The sequence below is a fragment of the Phyllostomus discolor genome, chromosome 1 (genome assembly GCF_004126475.2).
Source record: "Phyllostomus discolor isolate MPI-MPIP mPhyDis1 chromosome 1, mPhyDis1.pri.v3, whole genome shotgun sequence".
Lineage (NCBI taxonomy): Eukaryota > Metazoa > Chordata > Mammalia > Chiroptera > Phyllostomidae > Phyllostomus > Phyllostomus discolor.
In genome coordinates this window covers 174647244-174668640 of record NC_040903.2, presented here as the reverse complement: position 1 = coordinate 174668640, position 21397 = coordinate 174647244, and the positions used below count along the sequence as shown (strand labels likewise).

Here is a 21397-nt window from a genome sequence, read left to right as displayed (position 1 = left end):
CTGCCTGCTCGTCTGCCCTCTCTCCAGGGTCCCTGGTGTCCACCAGGGAGCAGGATGTGGTCATTGTGGCAGCTCCAGAGAACACCACAGTAGTATCTGGCCAGAGTGTGGTGATGGAATGTGTGGCTTCCGCTGATCCCACCCCTTTCGTGTCCTGGGTCCGGCAGGGTAAGTGGAGGGAGGGCACTGGGAGGGTGTGGGAAAGGAGGGGTGTGGCATCTCATGTGTCCCCAAGTCAGGAAGCTATCACGGTGACCACTTCATAGTCACCAACCTTTGGTGTGGCAGGAGCTCCTCTCCCAGGGCTGAGTATGGGTGGGGACCTGGACACCCTTAGTCATCAATCTGCATAGCACCTTCCCATTACAAGGCGCTTGGAATTTGCCACTCACAAAATTGTCATTGAGACCTTAGTCGGTGTGGGCCCCAGGCTGGCTTCTCTACCTTGCTTCATTCCTCACTACAGTGTGGCAGAGAAGCGTGTGAGAGCTGGGAAGGTGCCACACAGCCAGCAGGTCAGGTGGAACCAGGCCCCCACTGCCACTCTGTTTATCACAAGGCTGCCTCTACCCAGGGCGCCTCTCCTTTGCGTGCTGAGCACAGGGAAAAGAATACCCAGATGACAGACACAGGACCCTCATGGTCTGGGTGAGGGAGATAAGACCCACAGCTGTGAAGAGAGGCTTGACGGTATCAGACAGCAAGTGACAAGTGCCAAGTGGGACTGTGTTACTGGAGACGCTATCAGGGTAATGAGGGCGCTGGGCCAACCGTCGTCTTGCAGTCCGCTGAACACTCACTGGGCTCTCGCCTGAGCTTCCGAGAGCCCGTGGAGGAGGGGAGAGGCCAGGACTATTATTCCCAGTGGGCAGGTGAGGAAGCTGAGGCTGAGAGGCAAGTCGAAAGCCAGGGCCCAAACCGTAGAGCCCGTCCTCTTTCCGGTATACCCCTCCCTACTGCTCCCTACTGTTCTGTACGGAAGAAAAGCAAGGATTATCTTTGTTTCCACTTGTTGATAAGAAGTGATTTGTCCCAAGCTGATGGCAGAAGTAAATCTTAAACCTAGCCCTCTTTACCCTTCTTTCCTGGCTCAGTCTGTTACCCTACACTGCTTCCTTATTGTAAGTTTGTATCTCACATGCAAGAGTACATAATGAATGCATAGAGTTTAAAGAAAAATAATACACTAGCCTTGCCCTGGTGGCTCAGTTGGTTGGAGGGTCATCCTGTGCACCTAAAGGTTGCAGGTTCGTTCCTGGTCAGGGCACGTACCTAGTTTGTGCCCTGGGATCTTTGATCCCCAATCAGGGCTCGGGTGGGAGGCAACTGATCGATGTTTCTCTCTCACATCGATGTCTTTCTCTATCAATATATCCTCAGCTGAGGATTAAAAAAAAAAAAACAAGAAAAGAAAAATAATAAACCAACAACTATATACCTTCTTCCTCTGATCTGATGAGACAGAACAGTTCTGAAATCTTTGCACCTCCTTTACCTGCATGGCCTCATTGGATGTGTGACATTTGCCTAGTTAGGGGGATCCCAGGGCAGCAGGGACCTCAGACTGTTATTGGGGTAAGGCTGTGATGCTGCCCAGAAGTTCTAATATCAGTGTTTCTCAAATACTGACCGTGTGCCTGGGCAATTAGAGAGAAAACTGCAGACTTCCTCCCTTCCCGCCAGGAGAGCACTGAACCAGCGGTCTGCGCGTCCACTGCCTGGAGGCCTGGTCAGGAGTGCAGAATCTGGGCCCTGCCCTAGGCCTCCACATCTTAGAGTCCCCTGAAATCCCACGATTTGTGTACACAAGAAGGATCTAAGAAGCGCTGTCCCAGAGGATCCTGACACCAGTAGTTTCGGGAACTCACTTAGAGAAACTCTGCTAATAACACGGCTGGACGGAGGCTGGGAAGAGAAAGGCCATAGAGGGACTTCATTCCTGCCCCTGCTCCACTAAGTCAGGGGAGGGCCTCGTGTTTCCTTTTCTTCTGACTGCAGAAGTTGTGTGTGCTCATTGTAGAGAGCTAGGGAGAGGCAGAAACAACATATCTCACCACTCAGAGGTAAAAATTGCTAACATATGTATTTTCTCCAGATTTTTGTCTATGCACTTGCACATTTCTCCCTGAAATTGAGAGCCTGTTGAATTTACAATCCCAGGTCCCATTTTCATTCATAGGTATCTCATAAGCATGTCCCCATCTTTACAATTTTTTCAGACCTTATGACTATATGAGATTCCATCATTTGAGTACAGCTGCAGTGTAATTTTCCAGGTCCTACTGTTGAATTTTTAAGTCTTTCCAGTTGTCCACCACTGCAGTTGACACCACAGTGACCAGCCCTGTTCACACCTCCCCGGGACCCATAGTGGAATCCCTGACCTCAAGGTTCGGGTGGAGCCCTACTAGCCCTGACCTTTTCTCCCGCACTGCAACTCACTGTTTTTAACCCTTTCCCATTATGGTTGGTGAAAAACAACTGTATTTATTGATGTGCATTTCTTTGAGTATATGAAGTTGAACAATTTTTGTGTGTGTGTTTCTTGGCCATTTTTGTTTTTCCCCCTGAATTTTATGTTTGTGTCCATAAGGCAAGGACTTTAAAAATGGTTTCCATTTCACATCAAGTTGAAAGTCTCTGCACATATTCCAGTCTTTGGTTTTGGTCAGACCTCACCAGCCATATTTCATCACAGGGACTGGGCCAGGGCCATACAGGGATGTGTCCTCCTTGGGAAAATCAGTTTCAGCAGTGGATGTAGTAATCACTGACTAGTGTGCTGAGCACTCGTTTATGTGCCTGCATTGTGCCGGGGGTTCTCACACACCTTATTCATGCCACTTCCACAGCAGTCCTTCCAGTGAGAGGCTCTCTCCTCATATTACAGAGGGGGACACTAAGATTTAGAGAGGGTCACTAGCCAGCAAGTGGAAGAACTGAGATTCGAACCGGGGACTCTTATGGCCTCATAACCCCAGCGCAGAGAGGCCCCGAGGTCCCGGGAGTGGATGGAGGACAATCCTCACCTCCCCCCTCCAGCGCTCTCCCTTCTCTTCCCCAGACGGGAAGCCCATCTCCACCGATGTCATCGTCCTGGGCCGCACCAACCTGCTGATCACCAGCGCGCAGCCCCGGCACTCTGGCGTCTACGTGTGCCGCGCGAACAAGCCCCGCACTCGCGACTTCGCCACCGCTGCCGCTGAGCTTCGCATACTGGGTGAGGCAGCAGGGAGGCTGGGGGAGTGGACGTGCGCGAGTGGGGTGGGTTAGTCGGGGCCGAGGGAAAAACAGAGCGGGGCGAGACTGGGGAGTGGGCAATTGGGCGTGTTGGAGGGATTGAGAGACATCCTGGAGCATGAGAAACGGGTAGGGTTGGGGGTGGGGGCGTGGAGCTGGTGGGAGTTCTTCGGAGGCGGGGCCTTGGAGGGGACGGACTAGGTCGTAAGAGGAGAGGGAAAGGAGGAGGGGTGGTTAGCTCCCAGGTGATTGGAGGGTGGGAAGGGGTGGTCTGGGTGGAACTTAGGTAAAGGGGGAGGCATAGGACTGAGGTTAGTGGGGTGGGGGAGGGGGATAGTGGAACTCGGAGTGGTACTAAGAAAACAAGGGGACGAAGTTGCTCCGGACAGAGATAACTGTAGACCGGAGTAAATCTGGTGTGGGAGAAGGAGGTGATAAATGAGGAATGGGTTAGACCCAGGAGGAGGGCAGGCCGAGGAGGGCAGGCCGAGGAGGCCAGCGTGGGGCTGGGGTAAGTGGGGGGGAAGTAAAGGTAGAGGGATGAACCAGAGAGAGGTCAGAGAGATCGGAGGGGACATGGGAGCGGCCCAGTCCCCAGTGGACGGAGCGCGCTGTCAGCTTCCTCCTGCTCGCCCCCAGCGGCCCCTGCCATCTCGCAGGCGCCCGAGGCCCTGTCTCGGACGCGGGCCAGCACCGCGCGCTTCGTGTGCCGCGCGTCCGGAGAGCCGCGGCCCGCGCTGCGCTGGTTGCACAATGGGGCGCCGCTGCGGCCCAACGGGCGTGTGAAGGTGCAGGGCGGCGGCGGCAGCCTGGTCATCACACAGATCGGCCTGCAGGACGCCGGCTACTACCAGTGCGTGGCCGAGAACGGCGCCGGCACAGCGTGCGCCGCAGCGCCGCTGGCGGTAGTTGTCCGCGAGGGGCTGCCCAGCGCCCCCACGCGGGTCACGGCCACACCGCTGAGCAGCTCCACTGTCTTGGTGGCCTGGGAGCGCCCTGAGCTGCACAGCGACCAGATCATTGGCTTCTCCCTCCACTACCAGAAGGCTCGGGGTACGTCTGCGGTGTTGGGGTGGTGGGGAGTGGGAGGAGACATCCCAGTAAAGGCCCAAGCAAAGGTCCAAGCTGGAACGCCCTGAGGCGGGGGCAAGTTGTGTGACTGAAGAATTGCCCGTCGCTACCTTTGGGGTTAGGGTAGGATGAGGTGGGAGCCCACAGGAGACACCGTGTAGATGGGGTGGGCCTGGTGCTCGAGGGGTCGACGTGGCCCATTACTCCTCACGGTTTGCCAGAGAAGAGGGAGAGGATGCTTCTCCTCCCAAGGATTCCTGGAGCCAGCTATTAAATGCAGTAAGAGTTGCTTCAGTTAGATGCCAGAAAGAACTTCCTAGCCAGGTGGAAGAATTAATGCAGCGGAACTAGAAGCCGGGGAAGTTTATACTCGCCAATGCAGATTATCTGGGATTATTTAGCTACAAACAGACTGTTCCCGAGACTGGGACTGTATGACAGCCTCCAGCTGGTGGGCCCCTGGTGGTGTTCCTGTGACAGTCCCTCTGTCCCCTGTGTCATCGTCCCAGGCATGGACAATGTGGAGTACCAGTTTGCAGTGAACAATGACACGACAGAGCTGCAGGTGCGGGACCTGGAACCCAACACAGATTACGAGTTCTACGTGGTGGCCTACTCTCAGCTGGGGGCCAGCCGCACCTCCACCCCGGCACTGGTCCACACGCTGGATGATGGTAGGGCCTCCGTACCCGCAACGGGCACCATGGGGTCCAGGGAATTCCCTAGCAGTGGTAGCTGGGCCTCTCCTTACTAGTGAACGCCAAGCAGGCCCCTTTACCTGCCCTGCCTCGTCTTTTGTACCCTGAAAGGGGTGGGCAGGGGTTCTTCTCCCCAGTTTACAGTTGGGGAAACAGAGGCCCAGAAAATAAGAGTGGCTTGCCCAGGGTCAGTAGGACAACTGGGACTTGAGATCTCGGCTTGAGATTTCCTGCATCACGTGGCCCTTTATCCTGACCCCTGTGTACCGCCCAGTCAGGCAGGGACCAGTGTGACTGCAGCCCACTGGGTGTGGGAGACTGTGCCCCAAACCGTTCTCAGGGTGGGAAGGGTGTCTCCTCCTCTCCAGCGTGGGGCTCCCCTGAGAGGCTCCCTTTCCTCCCTCAGATCCTGGTCCTGGGCCTACTTCTGACTTGCTGTGTGACCTGGGCAAGTCTCTGACCGCTCCTGGGCCTCACCTTCCACGTCGGTGGAGCGGAGCTCATGCTGATGTTCTTCTGTCTCAGTCCCCAGTGCAGCGCCCCAGCTCTCCCTGTCCAGCCCCAACCCCTCGGACATCAGGGCGGCGTGGCTGCCCCTGCCTCCCAGCCTGAGCAATGGGCAGGTGGTGAAGTACAAGATAGAGTACAGTTTGGGAAAGGAAGGTGAGTGGAGGCAGGGTGCGGGCTCCACCTGGCTGGGAATTGGGTCTGCGAAGAGCTGCTCAGAGCTTCTGAGGAGCAGAGCAGAGTGGCGGGGGTGGGGGTGAGGGGTCTGAGGAAGTTAGGTGGTGCAGGGAAGTAGGGGAGGGTGAGCCGGGAAAAGAGGAGTGTGGGCTGAGGGTGGAGGTGGCAGGACTGAAAAGAGGGCTAGCTCAAGGCTGGGTTCTGGCCCCGCCTCCTCTACATCTGCAGTAAGTCATCCTGCTGAGTCCCTTCCTCAGCTTCCCTATCTGTGAGATCAGGCAGGTGGCCTATGTGATCCCTGGGGTCCCTTCCAGCCCAAAGAGCAGATGAGGGATAGGGAGGCGGCGGGTGGGGGGCGATGCTTGTGGGATGGGGAGAATGGAGCACCGGGGAAGGTGTGTTAGGGCAGGTGTCTGTAATCTAGGGCAGGAGTCTGAAAGGGAGAAAGAGTTAGGAGAAGGCGAGTTGCTGGGGGGCCCAGGCGAGGGTGCAGAGGGAGGAAAAGGTGAGGCAGGGGTTTGGGTGGTTGTCGGGGCTCTGGAAGGCAGGTGGTGCCCTGTGGCCCTCACAGCCAACCCCTTTGCTTGCGCCCTGGTGTGTGTTGGAGGGGGTGTCAATGACTGCTTGTGGGGAGTGGGGGTCGCATGCCATGGTTCACCCCACTCGGAGCTGAGGCTGATGGCTGTGTCAGCCAGGGCAGGAGGCCCAGGGTCGGCCCTGGAGCCATGGAGCTCATCTGAGCACTTTGGAGCCAGTGCTGAGGGCGCCTCGGGCTCTGATGGGCACTGAGGAACCAGGGTCTGAGGCAGAAGAGTCTGTGTAGGGGACTTCAGGGGCCATTGTCTTTAAGTGGCCTCCCAGCAGCCTGTCTTTTCTGTCCCACAGATCAGATTTTCTCCACCGAAGTGCCAGGGAATGAGACGCAGCTTATGCTGAACTCACTTCTGCCCAACAAGGTGTATCGAGTCCGGATTTCAGCGGGCACGGGCGCCGGCTATGGAGCAGCCTCCCAGTGGATGCAGCACAGGACACCCAGTGTGCACGACCAGAGCCACGGTGCGGGCTCGGAGGGGCCAGGCCCCGGGGGCGTGCGTGACTGTGTGTGTGTGTGACCCTGGAACCCAGCCACCCTCTCCACCAGAGGCCTGCCATGGCGCCCCCTGTATGCCAGACAGGGAGGGTGGGCGTAGAGGTGAACAGCTGGCCTTTGCAGACACGTCTGGGCTCGAGTGCCCCTTCTGCTGTGTGCGCTCCTACAAACCATTCACAGCTCTGAGGCTTCATTCACTTGCAAGCCAGGCATGAAGATTGATAATGAGTGTACTGTAAACAAAGTGTTTAGTACACAATAGCTGGTAAATAGCAGCTGTTCCATGATTATGATTGTTACTGGTTTTGTTGAAAGGCCCAATAGTAGGGTGACTACATCCAACATAGTATATGGTGCATATACTATGTGAGTGACCTTGGACAAGTTACTTCTCCAAGCCTCAGTTTCTTGCTTGTAAAATGGGGGTAATGGTATTTCATTATTTTATAGGGTTGGGAGAATAAAGTTAAAATATATTTATGAGGTGCTTAGAATAGTGTCTAACACAGAGTAATCTCCCCACATTTAGGCTCCAAATAGGGTCCCCACTCCAATGGCTCCACCCCTCCTTCCTGGCCTCAGCAACCCCTGTGACACCCTCACCTTGCCAGTACCCATGCGTGCATTCCTTCGGAAAACTTACAGAACCTTCACTGTGCTGGGACCGTCAGCCCTGCCACAAAGGTGCTCCTTGCTAACCCTGCACAGTGCCCAGGAGATACCCTCCATTGCCTGCACTCTAGGCTTGTGCAGCAGTGAGCTCACCTCTAGAGCAGCCCTGGCCTGGCACGTAGAGTGGTGGTGAGTGGTGATCTTGGGAGAAGGCTGGCAAGGCTGCCACTCAATACCGTCTTCCTCCTTTTTGCTTCCTCCTGCTTCTTCCCCCTCTCCTGTCCCTGGCCTCCTTCTCCTCATTTCTCGTTCACTTCCCCCTCCTCCTCCTCTTCCTCATCCTGCTCCCCAGTCCCTTTTGCCCCTGCAGAGTTGAAGGTACGGGCCAGGATGGAGTCCCTGGTTGTGTCCTGGCAGCCACCCCCTCACCCCGCCCAGATCTCTGGCTACAAACTATACTGGCGGGAGGTGGGGGCTGAGGAGGAGGCTGATGGTGAGAGCCCCCCAGGGGGCCGTGGAGACCAGGCTTGGGATGTGGGGCCTGTCCGGCTCAAGAAGAAAGTGAAGCAGTATGAGCTGACCCAGCTAGGTGAGGAGGGCTGCAGGGAGGGAGCGAGACACTGCAGCTTCGGTGGGGGACTGGACAAGCTGGGTGCAGAGCTGGAGATGGACTCCTTTCTGGGGAGGAGAGTGTGACCCCACAGGTTCCTCTAGCTAGTGAGTGACCCCTGTGACCTTCCTCCCTAGTCCCTGGCCGGCTGTACGAGGTGAAGCTTGTGGCATTCAACAAACACGAGGATGGCTATGCAGCAGTGTGGAAGGGCAAGACGGAGAAGGCTCCCACCCCAGGTGAGGGGTCGTCTGCGTACAGCTCCCTTTCTCTTTCCTCTGGGCCTTGGTGGTCAGGCTTTCTGGTGGCCTCAGCCATCCCCAAAGCCCTTCTCCTAGGCTCAGGGGTCCTCTTCTAGATGCAGACGGCCTCTGTCATAGACAGCAGCTTAGCCTGCGTACCGTCTTCTGGGTGTGCTGCTGTATTTCCATCATGTGTGAGCAGGGCTAATCTGGAAGGTATGGGCGGAGAAACCTGTGGTTAGTCAGTGACTCCAGACCCCGAGTTTGACCTTCGGACAGTTTTTAAAACACGTGCAGCTACATTACACTGTTGGATTGTCCATCCCTCCACTCCAGGCAGGGGATTATCCCTGTGCGGCCCACGGGGAAGCTGAGGCTCAGAGACGTAAAGGGTCTTGTCCAAGGTCCCACAGAGCCTGGACGGGAACCAAGACCCCTGGCCCCCAGGCAGGAACCTCTCCACTGCGGTGTGCTGCCTGGGGCCCTGTACTGTTGCCCATCACAACATCCCCTCACCCCTAACTTCCCAGGCCAGTTTTTAACCATGTGGTCAGTGGAAAGAACACAACCAGGGCTGAGAAACCTGGCTTCTGATTCCCATTTGCTGGCTCAGCAAATCTTTTCCTGAGTGCCTACTGCTTGCCCGCTGTTCTGGGAATTCAGCGGCAAACAGCACAAGGAAGGGACCTGCTCTCGTGCAGTTCATTTTAGTTTGTGTTTATGTAATGAACCCATCATTCATATACTCATAGTGGAGGGCTTGCTGTATATGTCTTAGTTTAGGTGGCTATAACAAAAATACCGTAGACTTAAACCACTAACGTTTATTTCTCACATTCTGGAGGCCGGAAAGTCCAAGACCAAGGCACCGACATGCCGGTAGTCAGTTTCTGGTGAGAGCCCACTTCCTGACTCATAGGCCATCGGTGTCTTCTCGCTGTGGGTGGAGGCTCTCTTCCATAAGGTAGGGGCGGAAAGTGTGTGCGGCCCCCAGATTTCGTATGTTGAAACCCTACGCTCCGATATGATGTGTTAGGAGATAATCAGGAATTAGATGCGGTCCTGGTGTGGAGCCCACATGAATGGAATTAGTTCCCTTATAAGAGCCATGGAAGAGTAGTGTCCGCGCACTACTCTTCACCACGTGACTATGCCATGAAAAGTCGGCCATCTGCAACCTGCAACCTGCAACCAGGAGAGGGCGCTCGCCAGAGCTTCACCCCGCTGGCGCCCGATCTCCGGCTCCTGCCTCCAGAGCTGTGAAAAGTAAACTTCTGTTGTTCATAAGCCAGCCAGTCTATGGCGCTTTGTTAAGGCAGCCCGAGTGGACCAACACAGGCGCCAATACCGTTAATGAGAGCTCCACCATTTGTTCAAATTCTAGCACATGAAACTAGGGGACTTGGGGGGTGGACACAAACATTTGGTTCCTAACAGTATGCCATATACCACAAAAAGGAGCACGGTGCTGATACATCTTCAATGTGGAGGAACCTTAAAAATATTGTGAGAAGTGAAAGAAGCCAGACACAAAAAAAAATCCATGCATTGTGTGATTCCACTGATACGAAATATCCAGAGTAGGCAAATCCATACAGACATAACGTAGGTTTGTGGTTGCCAGGGGCTGGAGGAAAGGTGAAATGGTGACTCACAGGTAAAAGGAACAGGGTTTCTTTTTGGGGTGATAAAAATTTTATGGAATTAGTGCAGATGGCTGCACAACCTTATGAATGTACTAAAAACCACTGAATTGTACATTTAAAAACTGAATTTTATCGTATGTGAATTATATCTCAAAAACAAAACATAAAATATGCCAGACACTTTTCTAAATACTTTGCAAATACTAGCTAACTTAAGCCTTACAACAATACTATGAAGCAGGTACTGTGATAAGCCCCACTAACTGAGTAGGGAATGGAGACAGAGAGAGGTAAGTGACTTCTCCAAGGTCACACGGCATACAAGTGGCAGAGCTGGTTTTGAACCAGAGCAGCCTGACTCTAGAATCTGTGCTCCTAATTGCCATGGTTTGTTTCCTCTCTCTTTTACAGTCTGCTATATATATGACCTTGGCAAAAAAAAATCACTTAAATATTTGGGAGCCTCAGTTTCCCCCTCTGCAAAGTGGGAATGATGCTACCCAGCCCACAGGATCAGAGGGGGAAGGGCAGAAGAAGATGCCTGTGGACCGGGCACTGTAAAGCACTGTGCGTCTTTCGGGTTGGCGTCCCACCCTTCCCCACACTCTCATTTCACCTTCCAGACCTGCCCATCCAGAGGGGGCCACCCTTACCCCCCGCCCACGTTCACGCGGAATCAAACAGCTCCACATCCATTTGGCTTCGGTGGAAAAAGCCTGACTTCACCACAGTCAAGATTGTCAACTACACTGTACGCTTCAGCCCCTGGGGGCTCAGGAATGCCTCCCTGGTCACCTATTACACCAGGTGGGAACGGGGGCTGTAAGGCGAGGGAGGCGGCAGGTGGTGATGAGGAGAGGGAGCCTGGGGGATTCAGAAACCTTCCGGGGTCACGTGTTATGCCCAGGGAACACTGAGGGCCAGGTGGGCTGGTGGCAGAAAAGGACAAACCATGCAATCCCATCCCCTCACAACAGAGCCTTGTGCTGAACGCTTGGTGACATGATGCAGAGAGACCTATTTCTGTAACCTCAGAGGGCTCCCAATATGATGGCGAAGAGACAGCCCAGCTGCTGTCCTGAGAGGGCCCCCAGTCAGAGGGAGAGACAGAGCCCCTGTCCTTGGGAGCTGCCAGTTTGGGAAAGGAAACGTTGTATAAAAAGCAATAGATGTTGCAGCTCAAGTAGAATTAAGTCAAGGAAAAGATGCATCAGAGATGGTTCCTCCGGTGAAGGATGACTTGGATTAATCCAGGAAGGCATCCTGGAGGAGGAGGCCTGGCTTAGGGATTGGAGCAGCACACCCTAGGAGCAGCATACATCCATCCAGACCTCTCTGTAGGTTCTCAGGCTAGAGTTAGTGGCTCCCTTCCCAGGGCAGGGCCTGGGGCTAGGGCTGGAGGTAGGGGAGTAAGTTTGGAGGAACCACCCGGTTAGGAGGGTGTGCCTGAGACCACTAGTCATGTTTCTTGCCCTGGCAGCTCTGGAGAGGACATCCTCATTGGCGGGCTGAAGCCATTCACCAAATACGAGTTTGCGGTGCAGTCCCACGGCGTGGACATGGATGGGCCCTTCGGCTCCGTGGTGGAGCGCTCCACCCTGCCTGACCGTGAGTGGCCCCTCAGCCCTCTTGCCACCTCCCCTCTTTTACCCTCCTTTTTGCCCAGAAACCCTCCTCTCTGAAATGCCCCTGAGAACCCCTCAAGGGTGTGTCGTTTGCTTGCATTGACATAGGCCGGTCCTGTGCTGTCCTAACCATTTTTCCTTAAAGGTCATAACTTAGGATTTAGAGAAGCAGCTTCGTTTGAGAGGCTATGCCAAGCCCCATGGAGCCGGTGAAGAGGGCCAGGGGGAGGGGGCAAGTGTCCTGGACTCTGCAGATGGGTTCCCATCCACCCGTACACACACAGGTAAACTTGGGCAGGTTCCTTCCCCACCCTCCAAGCCTGTGACTCTGGAACCTTCTGGAAATGGCATTTTAAGACAAAAGGACTGTTGTTCTCACAGCAGAGGCTGTACGGTCCTGCCTGCCCTAATGCTGCTCACCTTCCCATCCACAGAAGACCTTTGTCCCGGGACCTGAACCAGGAAGATGTGTGCAGGCTGGGCTGTGGAGACCCTCTGCTCTCAGGAATTTGCTTTTTAAGAAACTGCTTTCAGATTGTTCCTCACCTGACTATGACCTCTGTTATTATGGTCTTAAATTGCATACAGAATTCAGGGAGACCCAGTGTTTTCTTGAAGTTGACTTTATGACATTGGATCCGCCACACAAGTGACCAGGCTACAGAGGCGGGTGGTCTCTCCTTCAGATGGGGACACTGGAGCCCGAGAAGCAGAGAGTCACGTGGGGTCCGAGAGGTGGCTCTGTTACCCCTTAGCAGCCTGGGTCCCCATCCTACCCTCTGTCAGGCCTTGAAGACCTGAACTCCAAATCTCTGTCCTTCCCAACTCACCACTCACCTTGTGCCCCTCCTGCTCAACCTTCCTCATTCACCCCCACCTGCCGGGATCAGCTTCTCTCTGAAACAAACCACCAAGTCTGCCAAGGTGGCACTTCTCATGCCAGGGTGCCCATGACCGTGGAGGACCGGGGAGTACAGATGCTGGCTACAGAGAGCATCAGCCAAGTTTATTTAAGACTTGGGTGGCAAAGGGAGTTCGGAACTTTAAATGCTAAATAATTTTAAATACTATTTTTATACTAAACTTTACCATGGAATAGCTGGCAAACTTAGTGTGACAGTTAAAATAAAATACAAAAAGCCTTCCAAAAACTTTTGAGCTCCGCCCCCAGGCCCCTAGAATACCCGACAGTCTCCTCAGCATGAGGACATCTCTGGGTGTGGGGGTTTAGGGATCTCTGCCCCAAGGAGTGGAGAAAAGTTGCAGGGAGGGGAGGCACGGTGGTGAAGCTATTCCCCCTCCCCAGCCATTTTCCAGAAATCCCCCATCGGAGACCAGACCTCGTCTTGCTGTGTGGCTTGTTCCCGTGAAGGAGGAAGAAGAGAGGCCGTGTCCTCATGCCCTGTCTCACAACTGCCCCCAGTGCTGGGACTCCCAGTGACCCCGCCTCTCCCTTTCTCCTCCCCTGCACCCCAGGGCCCTCGACGCCTCCATCTGACCTGCGCCTGAGCTCCCTGACGCCGTCCACTGTCCTGCTGCACTGGTGTCCCCCGACGGAGCCCAACGGGGAGATCGTGGAGTACCTGATCCTGTACAGCAACAACCACACTCAGCCCGAGCACCAGTGGACGCTGCTCACCACAGAGGGTGAGGGCTCCTACCCCTGAGGCTGCGGGAGCAAGAGCGTCCCCACCCGCTTCCCCGCTCCAGCCTCTCCAGTGGCTGGGTTAGTGGTGAGAGTGCCGCTGAGGTGCTAGGGTTTCAGGGAGAGGCGGGCAGAAGCTACTGCCTGAGTAGGAGGAGTGGACTTTCTCAGTCCTGCCGTCCAGCCTGTCCTGTGTCCCACCCCCCGCTCAGCCCACTAGCCCTGCTCTCCCTGCTTCCCCCGCCTGCCAGGAAACATCTTCAGTGCTGAGGTGCGTGGCCTCGAGAGCGACACCAGGTATTTCTTCAAGATGGGGGCGCGCACAGAGGTGGGGCCCGGGCCCTTCTCGGGCCTGCAGGATGTGATCACTCTCCAGGAGAAGCTCTCAGGTATGAAGGCAGGAAGGGAGGAATGGGGTCCATCCCTAGGGCCCCAGAGGCCCCTGGAATTGACTTCTAACCCTAGCATCATCTCTTCCAAGGCCCAGCCGCCAGGGCCTTGTTTGGGGCAGCTGCCCTAGTTTGGTGCAGAGAGGACAGACTTGAAGGGAAGTAGGTGTGGGTTGGTTCAGTGGTGATTCGGCTGAGAGAGCATATTTTTGGGAGACTGGCTTGGTTTCTTTGGGAGATTGCTTTGATTGGAGGGTTTGCTTGGAGAGGGGAGGAGCTTTCTGAGGTGCTGGTGAGCAGCAGGACCGGCTATGTAATTTGCAGGGCCTGCTGTGCAATGAAAATGAGGGGTTCCTTACTAAAAAATTAGGAAGAATTTCAAGATGGTGACAGCACAGCATTAAACCAAGCACGGGGCCCTTCTCAGCGTGGGCTTCCCACACACACCCTGAAACCAGCCCTGGTTGGCCGGCAGGTTGATGGGGAGGGACTGGAACTTCCAGGTGTCCAGTGGGGAGGACCACTGGAGAGAGAGGTAGCTGTGCTCTCCGTGAGGCTGTGGGGCCCTGCTCTCCTTGCATCAGATGATTCTGGGTGTCCAAAGAGTGAAACTCAAGCCAGAGGTCCCCTGAGGAAACCACAGAGTTCTGATCTATGTATGAACCCTGGGTCTCCTCCTGTCCTTGACCTGTCCTGTCTCCCCCCCAACCAGACTCCCTGGACGTGCACTCAGTCACAGGCATCATCGTGGGCGTCTGCCTGGGCCTCCTCTGCCTCCTGGCCTGCATGTGTGCCGGCCTGCGCCGTGGCCCCCACAGGTGGGCGAAGGGGCCAGTCTGGCCGCAGAGAGGAGAGCTGTCCAGAAGGATTGGTAGCGAGAGTGACACTGAGCTTCTGGGGGTTTCGGGGAGGAACAGGCAGAAGCTACTGCCTGAGCTGAGATGAGAGAAACGGGAAAAGTGGCCAGGACTTGCCCTAGGCACCCCCACCCACCCCCTTAAAGCTGGGGCTCTGGGTGAAGGGTTTGTGGGGAATGTCCTCATGAGAGTGGGGGGTGACTTTAGGGGAGCCCCCCGCATACCCCCTCAACAAGGGCAGACAGAGGCAGAGCTGCCTGTCTCCCACTTCCCCTGTAGCTGCTAACATCTTGGAAAGAGGGACCCCAGATCTCCAGGTGCCTGGAGCCAGGGGAGGAAGGGACCCATTTGCAGTGTCACAGCTTTTTTGAACAGGTTCCTACTCAAGTCCCAGAGAGGGACAGGAACCTGCCCAGGGATGTGGGCTAGACTGGACCCCAGTCCCACCTCCACCCTCACTTTTTCACCACTGTGTCCATCTTCCTTTCCAGGGAAGCCCTCCCAGGCCTGTCTTCCACCGCCGCCACTGGGAACCCTGCGCTGTACTCGCGAGCCCGCCTTGGACCCCCATCCCCCCAGCTACCCATGAGCTGGAGTCCCTTGTGCACCCCCGTCCCCAGGACTGGTCCCCACCACCCTCGGACATCGAGGACAGGGCTGAAGTGCACAGCCTCATGGGTGGCGGAGTTTCTGACTGCCGGGGTCACTCCAAGAGAAAGGTGAGCCTGCATCCTGCGTAGGTTAGCACCACACCGCGGCGCACTCCCACATAGGTCGCCAGGGGGCGCGAGAGCATAACGGGTGACCCTGTGAGAGAACCTGCTCCCGGACGCCCCCCATCACCACACCTCCTCCCCTCCCTTCCTCTGGGCCAGATGCAGAAGAAAAGGCACTCTCTCTCTCTCTCTCTCCCTCCCTGAAAACGTTGGCAGGGTGGGGCAGCCGAATAGATCAGCCTGGCTCTTATGGAAGGAGGGAAGGGCCCCTGAGGGGCTGTTTGCTGGTGACCCTGGGCAGCCAGAACACCCGGATCTCCCCTCATCCTGGGAGCTGTGGAGACCTCTAAGATCCAGCCCTCCCCAAAATGGGAAAAAGAGGGTGGTCAGTTCGGCTGTGGCCCAGTGGGACTGGGACCTGGATGTGGTGGGCCATGCAGGACAGGACAGGCTCCCTCCGCGCTGGCAGTGGGGGCTCATCCCACTCTTTCCTGACCAGCCTGTTCAAACCTGAGTCCTTCCTCACCCTCTTCCCTGCCCCTCTGCTGAAGGAGGCCGTGCCTGGCTGGGAAAGCTCTGGGCTTTACCAAAGCAGTGATATTAAGCTTTTCTGCAGAAGGACTTCATCCTCAGTTCCCTCCAGACTCAGCCTACATTCTGTGCTCCTCCACACTGCCTCGGGAGGGAGAAGACGGGGTGCCAGAGTCTGTGGAGAGGGCTCCATCCCCTCCCTCTCCCAGCCAGCCCCTCAATGCTCCCACTCCCCTCCCCCTTGCAGATCTCATGGGCTCAGCCCTGTGGGCCGAGCTGGGCAGGTTCCTGGGCAGGCTGTGAGTTGCCCCAGCCAGGCCCGGTGCCTTCTCTGACCCGGGCCCTGCTGCCCCCTGCTGGAACTGGGCAGACGCTGTTGCTGCAGGCTCTGGTGTATGACGCCATAAAGGTCAGTGTCCTGGGAGGAAAGGGGAGGAAAGGAGAGAAGGGTCCCCACGCTTATGAGGAGCAGGTAGTTAGTTCTCTGGAGACCCTGACGGTAACTTCCCTGGGGACAGAAGTCTAGCCAGGAGATCACTGGAGCCTCCTTCTCAGGCATCTGTGTTTCAGCTGATTGGGGGACAGTTCTGCTTAGACCTAGGTGAGCCACAGCAGAGTTACAGTGGGCCTGAGTGTCTTCAGCCTCTCTTTCCACTCACTGAGGCTTGGGCTGAGTGCTGTACTTCTGGAACCCCCCGGGCACAGGCAAATAGTAGTTTTCCACTTTCCCTGCCTCCCCATGGGCTGTCACCGCCTCTTGCAGGACAGCCAGCTTCCTTTACCAACTCCCAGTGTGCTCTAGGGCACTGGAGGTGGAGGTGGGTGTCAGTCTCTCTCCACCCCAGATACATCAGTCATTCGTCTCCTGGTCACTCCCAGTGGTGGTCACCTGTCTTTGTGTTCTCTGCTCTGACTAGGGCAACGGAAAGAAGAAACCACCCCCGGTCTGCAGGAACCAAGTGGAGGCTGAAGTTATTGTTCACTCTGATTTCGGTGCCTCCAAAGGGAACCCTGACCTCCACCTCCAAGACTTGGTACCTGAGGATTTCCTGCCTTCAGAGGCCGCTGACCTCACTTCGAGCGTTTTGGATCTAGGGCAAGGGGCAGAGTGGCTGGACGTGGAGCTGGGAGGGTGTGAGCAGATGACCGCTGGGCCAGACAGACTTACCTGCTTGCCAGAGGCACCTTCCCGCACCTACGCAGACCTTCCGCCCAGGGAGGCTCTGGAGGAGGCCCCTAGGAACAGCTGCCAATCAAAGGCTGGCCCCCTAGGAGCCAGCCCAGGCCTGCCCAGGGCTGAGGTCTCCTCCTCTGCTTAGCTCCCCTGGAGGGCGCAGTTTGGGGCAGGCTGTTATGGCTCATGGGATTTGATGCCTGGGTACCTGCAGATACTGAAGATCATCAAGCCATTTGGAGAGCCTCCTCGAGTGCTTTGGCTGGAGGGAGAGGAAGAAATGGATTATTCATGCCCCCCATACTCTGTGACACATATGACATGTGAGAGATAAGTGAGGCATGGCTATATGCGATGTACACATATGTGAAGCACGTGTGTGTGTGCTGGCTGGTGAGCTGGGAAACCTTGGTCCAGGCAGTAGTCACTGCAGCCTAACTGATCCTCCAGGTCAGGACAGTGCCCCAGGGCGGTCAGTCCCCAGCCCTGTGGGTGCCCCATCTCCGTCACCCAGCCTCTTATTACACACTCTGAGAGTGTCTGCAGTGCCCTGTCTGACAGACAGCCCAGCCCATTTTCCTGTCTGGCTGAGCTGAGTGCAAGTAGGCTCCGAACACCTGACGTTTTAGTTGCTGCCCATCTCCCACCACAGTCTATTGCCCAAATCGAGAGGGTGGCTCTGGTTCCCCTCAGAGCAAGTCTGCATTTAATTTTGTAATGTGGGAAGTGCCTGGTTTTGAACACCTGCTTTTTCTTGCTCTACCCCCTTCCTTCTCCTTCACTACTCCAGTAGCCTCTCCCCCAGCCAGCTTGCTCCCCCACTTCCAGTGCCCTTCACTCCCCCCCCCCCCCCCCCCACCATGCGCCTTCCTTTCCTCTCTGCTGTTTCGGTGTCTCCTCTTTCGGCGCCTCTCCCATCTCTCACGCCTCTCCCAGACTGTGTCATGTAGTTCTCCTGCTTTCCTTCCCCAACAACATGACTACCTCATGTCTGCTTCAAGGCTGTAGCATGACTCCTCCACCTGCCCATTCCCTTTCCCCATTACCCTCCCACCCCTTCTTTCTGTGCCTCCGAACGCCTCCTCCCCAGGCAGACTGCTCAGTGCCCCCAGTGCAGGGTTGGAAAGGACCTTCCAGCTTCCCATCTTTCTTTCTGGGGTGAAGGTGGGAGGGTTCTTCTTGGAGGTGATGAATCCAAGTCACACAAGGGGACTTTTGAGATGGGGAAAGCAGAACTCGACCCAGAGGTTCGGTATAAAATTCTTCCTTGCCTTCTGTGCAGGCAGGCCGGTTTGCTGGTGGAGGGGGTTTGGGACCTTCCTTTCCAGCTGAAGCTAAAGGGGAAAAGGGGGAATGGGAATCAGGGGCTCTGCAGCCCAGCAGCTTCCCACTGTGCGCCTTGGACATGAGCTGATGGGGCAGGGGTGAGAGGAATCTCATTCCTCTGGGGTGCTGGAAGGGAGGTCTTTGCCCAGGACAAGGGCAACTGGCGCATTTTGTTTTATTTTGTTTTGTTTTTAATTCAGTCCTGAGGTCATTTTCTGTTGACCTACCATAGAAGGACAAGCTTGACTTCTATTTCTCGTGTACAGAAAACAATGTAATTTATTTGATTTTGCACCTCAGCCTCTCATAGGAGCATAGAATGCCAGGTCTTTTCTCGCCAAATGCATCGTTCTAACTGATTGGCACATCAGGGGTTAACACTGGCTTCTGGGCTAAATTAGAAATAACTAGTCTATCTCCTCCACCACCACCACCACCCTTTTGTAAATGGTGAGGCGTCTTTCAGCAGAGTTGCAGCTTCCTCAGACCCTTTCAGCATCGTGTTTATTACACTCGGGTGTCACTCACGTTTGACATCCCACCTACATTTCCTCCTCCTCCCCCTCCTTCAACCAGCCTATGATAACACTAAAGATTATTAATGTTGCTTTTGTATCTTGTTAAGCACAGAATTGTCACTTGTACTATTTCTGTAGCATTCAGCATTGCTGTGGCTGACACCACGCTGTATGTTTCATCATCACTCTGAAGGTCAAAAGCCTCGTTTTATTTTGCCGGTTTGATTTTTTTCTCCTAAAGGGGAAAAAAAACCTGCCCTGAATTAAATGGCTGTTTTAACAGTAGGCTCTTAGCATTACACCGCATAGTCATTTTTCATGTTCTTGTTTAACAGGCACTGAGGTTCTGGTTTAAATTAAATAGCTGCAAATGAGACAATTTATAACCCATTAGGTTGGGTGGAAAATTGTTTCTCAAAAGCAAATAAGTAATAAATCTGGTATCTGCCTATAACTCACAGTTGATAAGCAAGTGGCCATTACTCACTAGTATTATATATGATTTGGGCTCTGGGTAATTTGGAAGTGTTAGGTTTGTGTCTTTGTAGCAGTATTTTATTAGAAAGGAGTCTATTGGCCTTTTACAGGGTATTAATCCCATTGCCACCTACCATTGATGCCTTACGTTTTTTGAGTCTCATTTTAAAACCTTTCTTTTTTTCGATGCATGACAAGCGTAATCGGTATCTGCTCATTTATCTGTCTGTATTGAGTCTACGCTGTATTATTTAATTATTTTCCCAGCATTTGTTCCCTTTCCAAATATGACATTTTTTTAGTGTTAAACCAAGGCATTGATCATGTATCTGTCCTTATAATGAATTAATAAACTATTTTCCAGAAATGTGGAATTCTCTTTCAGAACCAATGTCTAGAATTTCCTCAGCCTTTCTGAATAGAGAACGTATTTCCTACCAGATGGGAAATGTTTCTTCCTGAGCAGGTGGTTTGGGGAAAGAACTGAACCACCTTCCTCCCTCCACAGGCGCTTAGGAGAAGGATGTAAACTTAGGGAAGGTGCGTTCATCGATGGCACTCTTTTACATTCTCTGAGGATCTCTTTCCATCCGGACACGCATTTTGTTTTAACTTTCTTGGGTGCAAGAGAGGAGTGAACAGACAACTCCAGAAGATTTTTTGTTATTCTTCTGTGTCAGTCTGGTCTCCAAAACTGCTCGTGGCTGCATATTAACATGTATATAGGCGTGCTCAAAACCCGCGTTTGCACACTTATGTTCGGAAATACCTTTGTGTCCATTAACTCAAATATGGCACCTGGTCACATACAAAACCATACTAATACTCCACACTCATCTCTGGAGCACGGTTGGCAGCTGCTCTGCTAAGATCTTGACAGCCTAGAAAGTGCAGGCTTTTCTACTGAAGGGAACCAAAAGCCGGGGCTGCCCTGCCTAGGACCACCCCTGAAGTGGCTGGTGGGCCAGACCCGAGTTAATTGACAGATCATATGGAGAGATACTGAACATTTTGCATGCGGCAGAATAGCCGTTATTTGCATATCACTCTCAGACCAAGGGTTGTGATAAAGAAGAATTAAACACTTGTCAAAATGAATTTAAAATGACAGCAACTCAGGACACCAATTTGGCCTCTCCAAGTCCAGCACAAGCCTAGAAGGGGTTGTTGAGAATTCGAGCCTGTGGGAAGGAGTTCCAGGACTTTGGGCCCAGGAGGGGCCCCTTCCCTCCCTGTCCTATGGCCAGTAGAGGCCCATCATTCCCACCCTTCCCTACAATATCAGCTTGGGGCTCTGGTGTGTTGGTGTCCGCTGACCCTGAATTTCTCCATTGCTCCCGCTGTTCACACACCTCAAGCGCTTGCATCTCAGACGCAGATTCCAATCATTGCTGCAGAGTCAGGAGTCCCTGGGCTGCACAAGCCCCATCACTGCTAAACTTGTGTGGTTTCTGGAGGCCTGCACTTCTTCACTCACCTGCACAGAGATTCGTTTTGTGTATGGGTAACACTCCTGATCCCAACACTGCAGAGTTGCTATCAAAAGAGAGATTTGGTTATTCTTCTTCAGATAGCTGAGGAGCAAATAGCTGAGTGAGGCAGAGACTACTCCCTTTAAATTTCCTGCTCCTAGAACTTAGTAGGCGCTCAATAATTTGGATGGACTAGCCCATTATGCTGGACACAGCAGAAGGTCATGTGATAGCGAGTGGGGAAGATTCAAGGCCTCTGAGGGCTAACGTGCGCCTGCGATCTCCTAGGAGGCGTGCCTGCATCCACAACATTCCCGCACAGGACCTGTGTTGTCTCATTTTTTCTCTGATGTTAAACTCTGACTCTTCTTTGGGCCTAGAGGTATTACTGGGAATTTAAACTTTCAATTTGCTTTTCCAGTTCCCAGGTCATTTGTCAGGACCCGTGTGGTTTAAAGGTCTCTAGGGGTGAGTAAGAGAGGTGTAATTATTATTATTTTTTAGGTGAGCTCAGAGAGGGACTGCCTGGGTTGGCTGGGCTACACAGCAGGCAGAATTGGGTCGGAACCGCGGTCACTTTAACGTTCTCATCGTCCTGTTGGGCCGGCTCTCCTCGCCCTGGAGGAAACTGCTTTCCCACCCCTCTCACCTCCCGTTCACCCAAGCGCCAGAACGCTTCAGTCTAGAGAAGAGCTAAACGTCCTAGCCTTTGAGGGGAAGGACCCGAAACCCATGGAAAACCGAATCTATGACAACTTTACGCAGTTTTGAGGG

General features: G+C 54.3%; 1 protein-coding gene across 1 annotated transcript in view; it reads left to right on the top strand.

The window, feature by feature from the left end:
* The window catches only part of IGDCC4 (immunoglobulin superfamily DCC subclass member 4), a 38715-nt gene extending 19190 nt beyond the window's left edge, over positions 1-19525 (top strand). Inside the window, 17 exon segments of the mRNA XM_028506354.2 lie at positions 28-168; positions 3065-3220; positions 3880-4293; positions 4821-4985; positions 5535-5672; positions 6579-6749; positions 7748-7984; positions 8143-8244; positions 10517-10700; positions 11374-11501; positions 12995-13165; positions 13415-13552; positions 14265-14370; positions 14901-14977; positions 14980-15128; positions 15904-16065; positions 16574-19525. Of these exon segments, the coding sequence (XP_028362155.1) occupies positions 28-168; positions 3065-3220; positions 3880-4293; positions 4821-4985; positions 5535-5672; positions 6579-6749; positions 7748-7984; positions 8143-8244; positions 10517-10700; positions 11374-11501; positions 12995-13165; positions 13415-13552; positions 14265-14370; positions 14901-14977; positions 14980-15128; positions 15904-16065; positions 16574-16975 (3041 nt within the window). The 3' untranslated portion in view covers positions 16976-19525.
* Positions 19526-21397: the final 1872 nt, after the last annotated feature.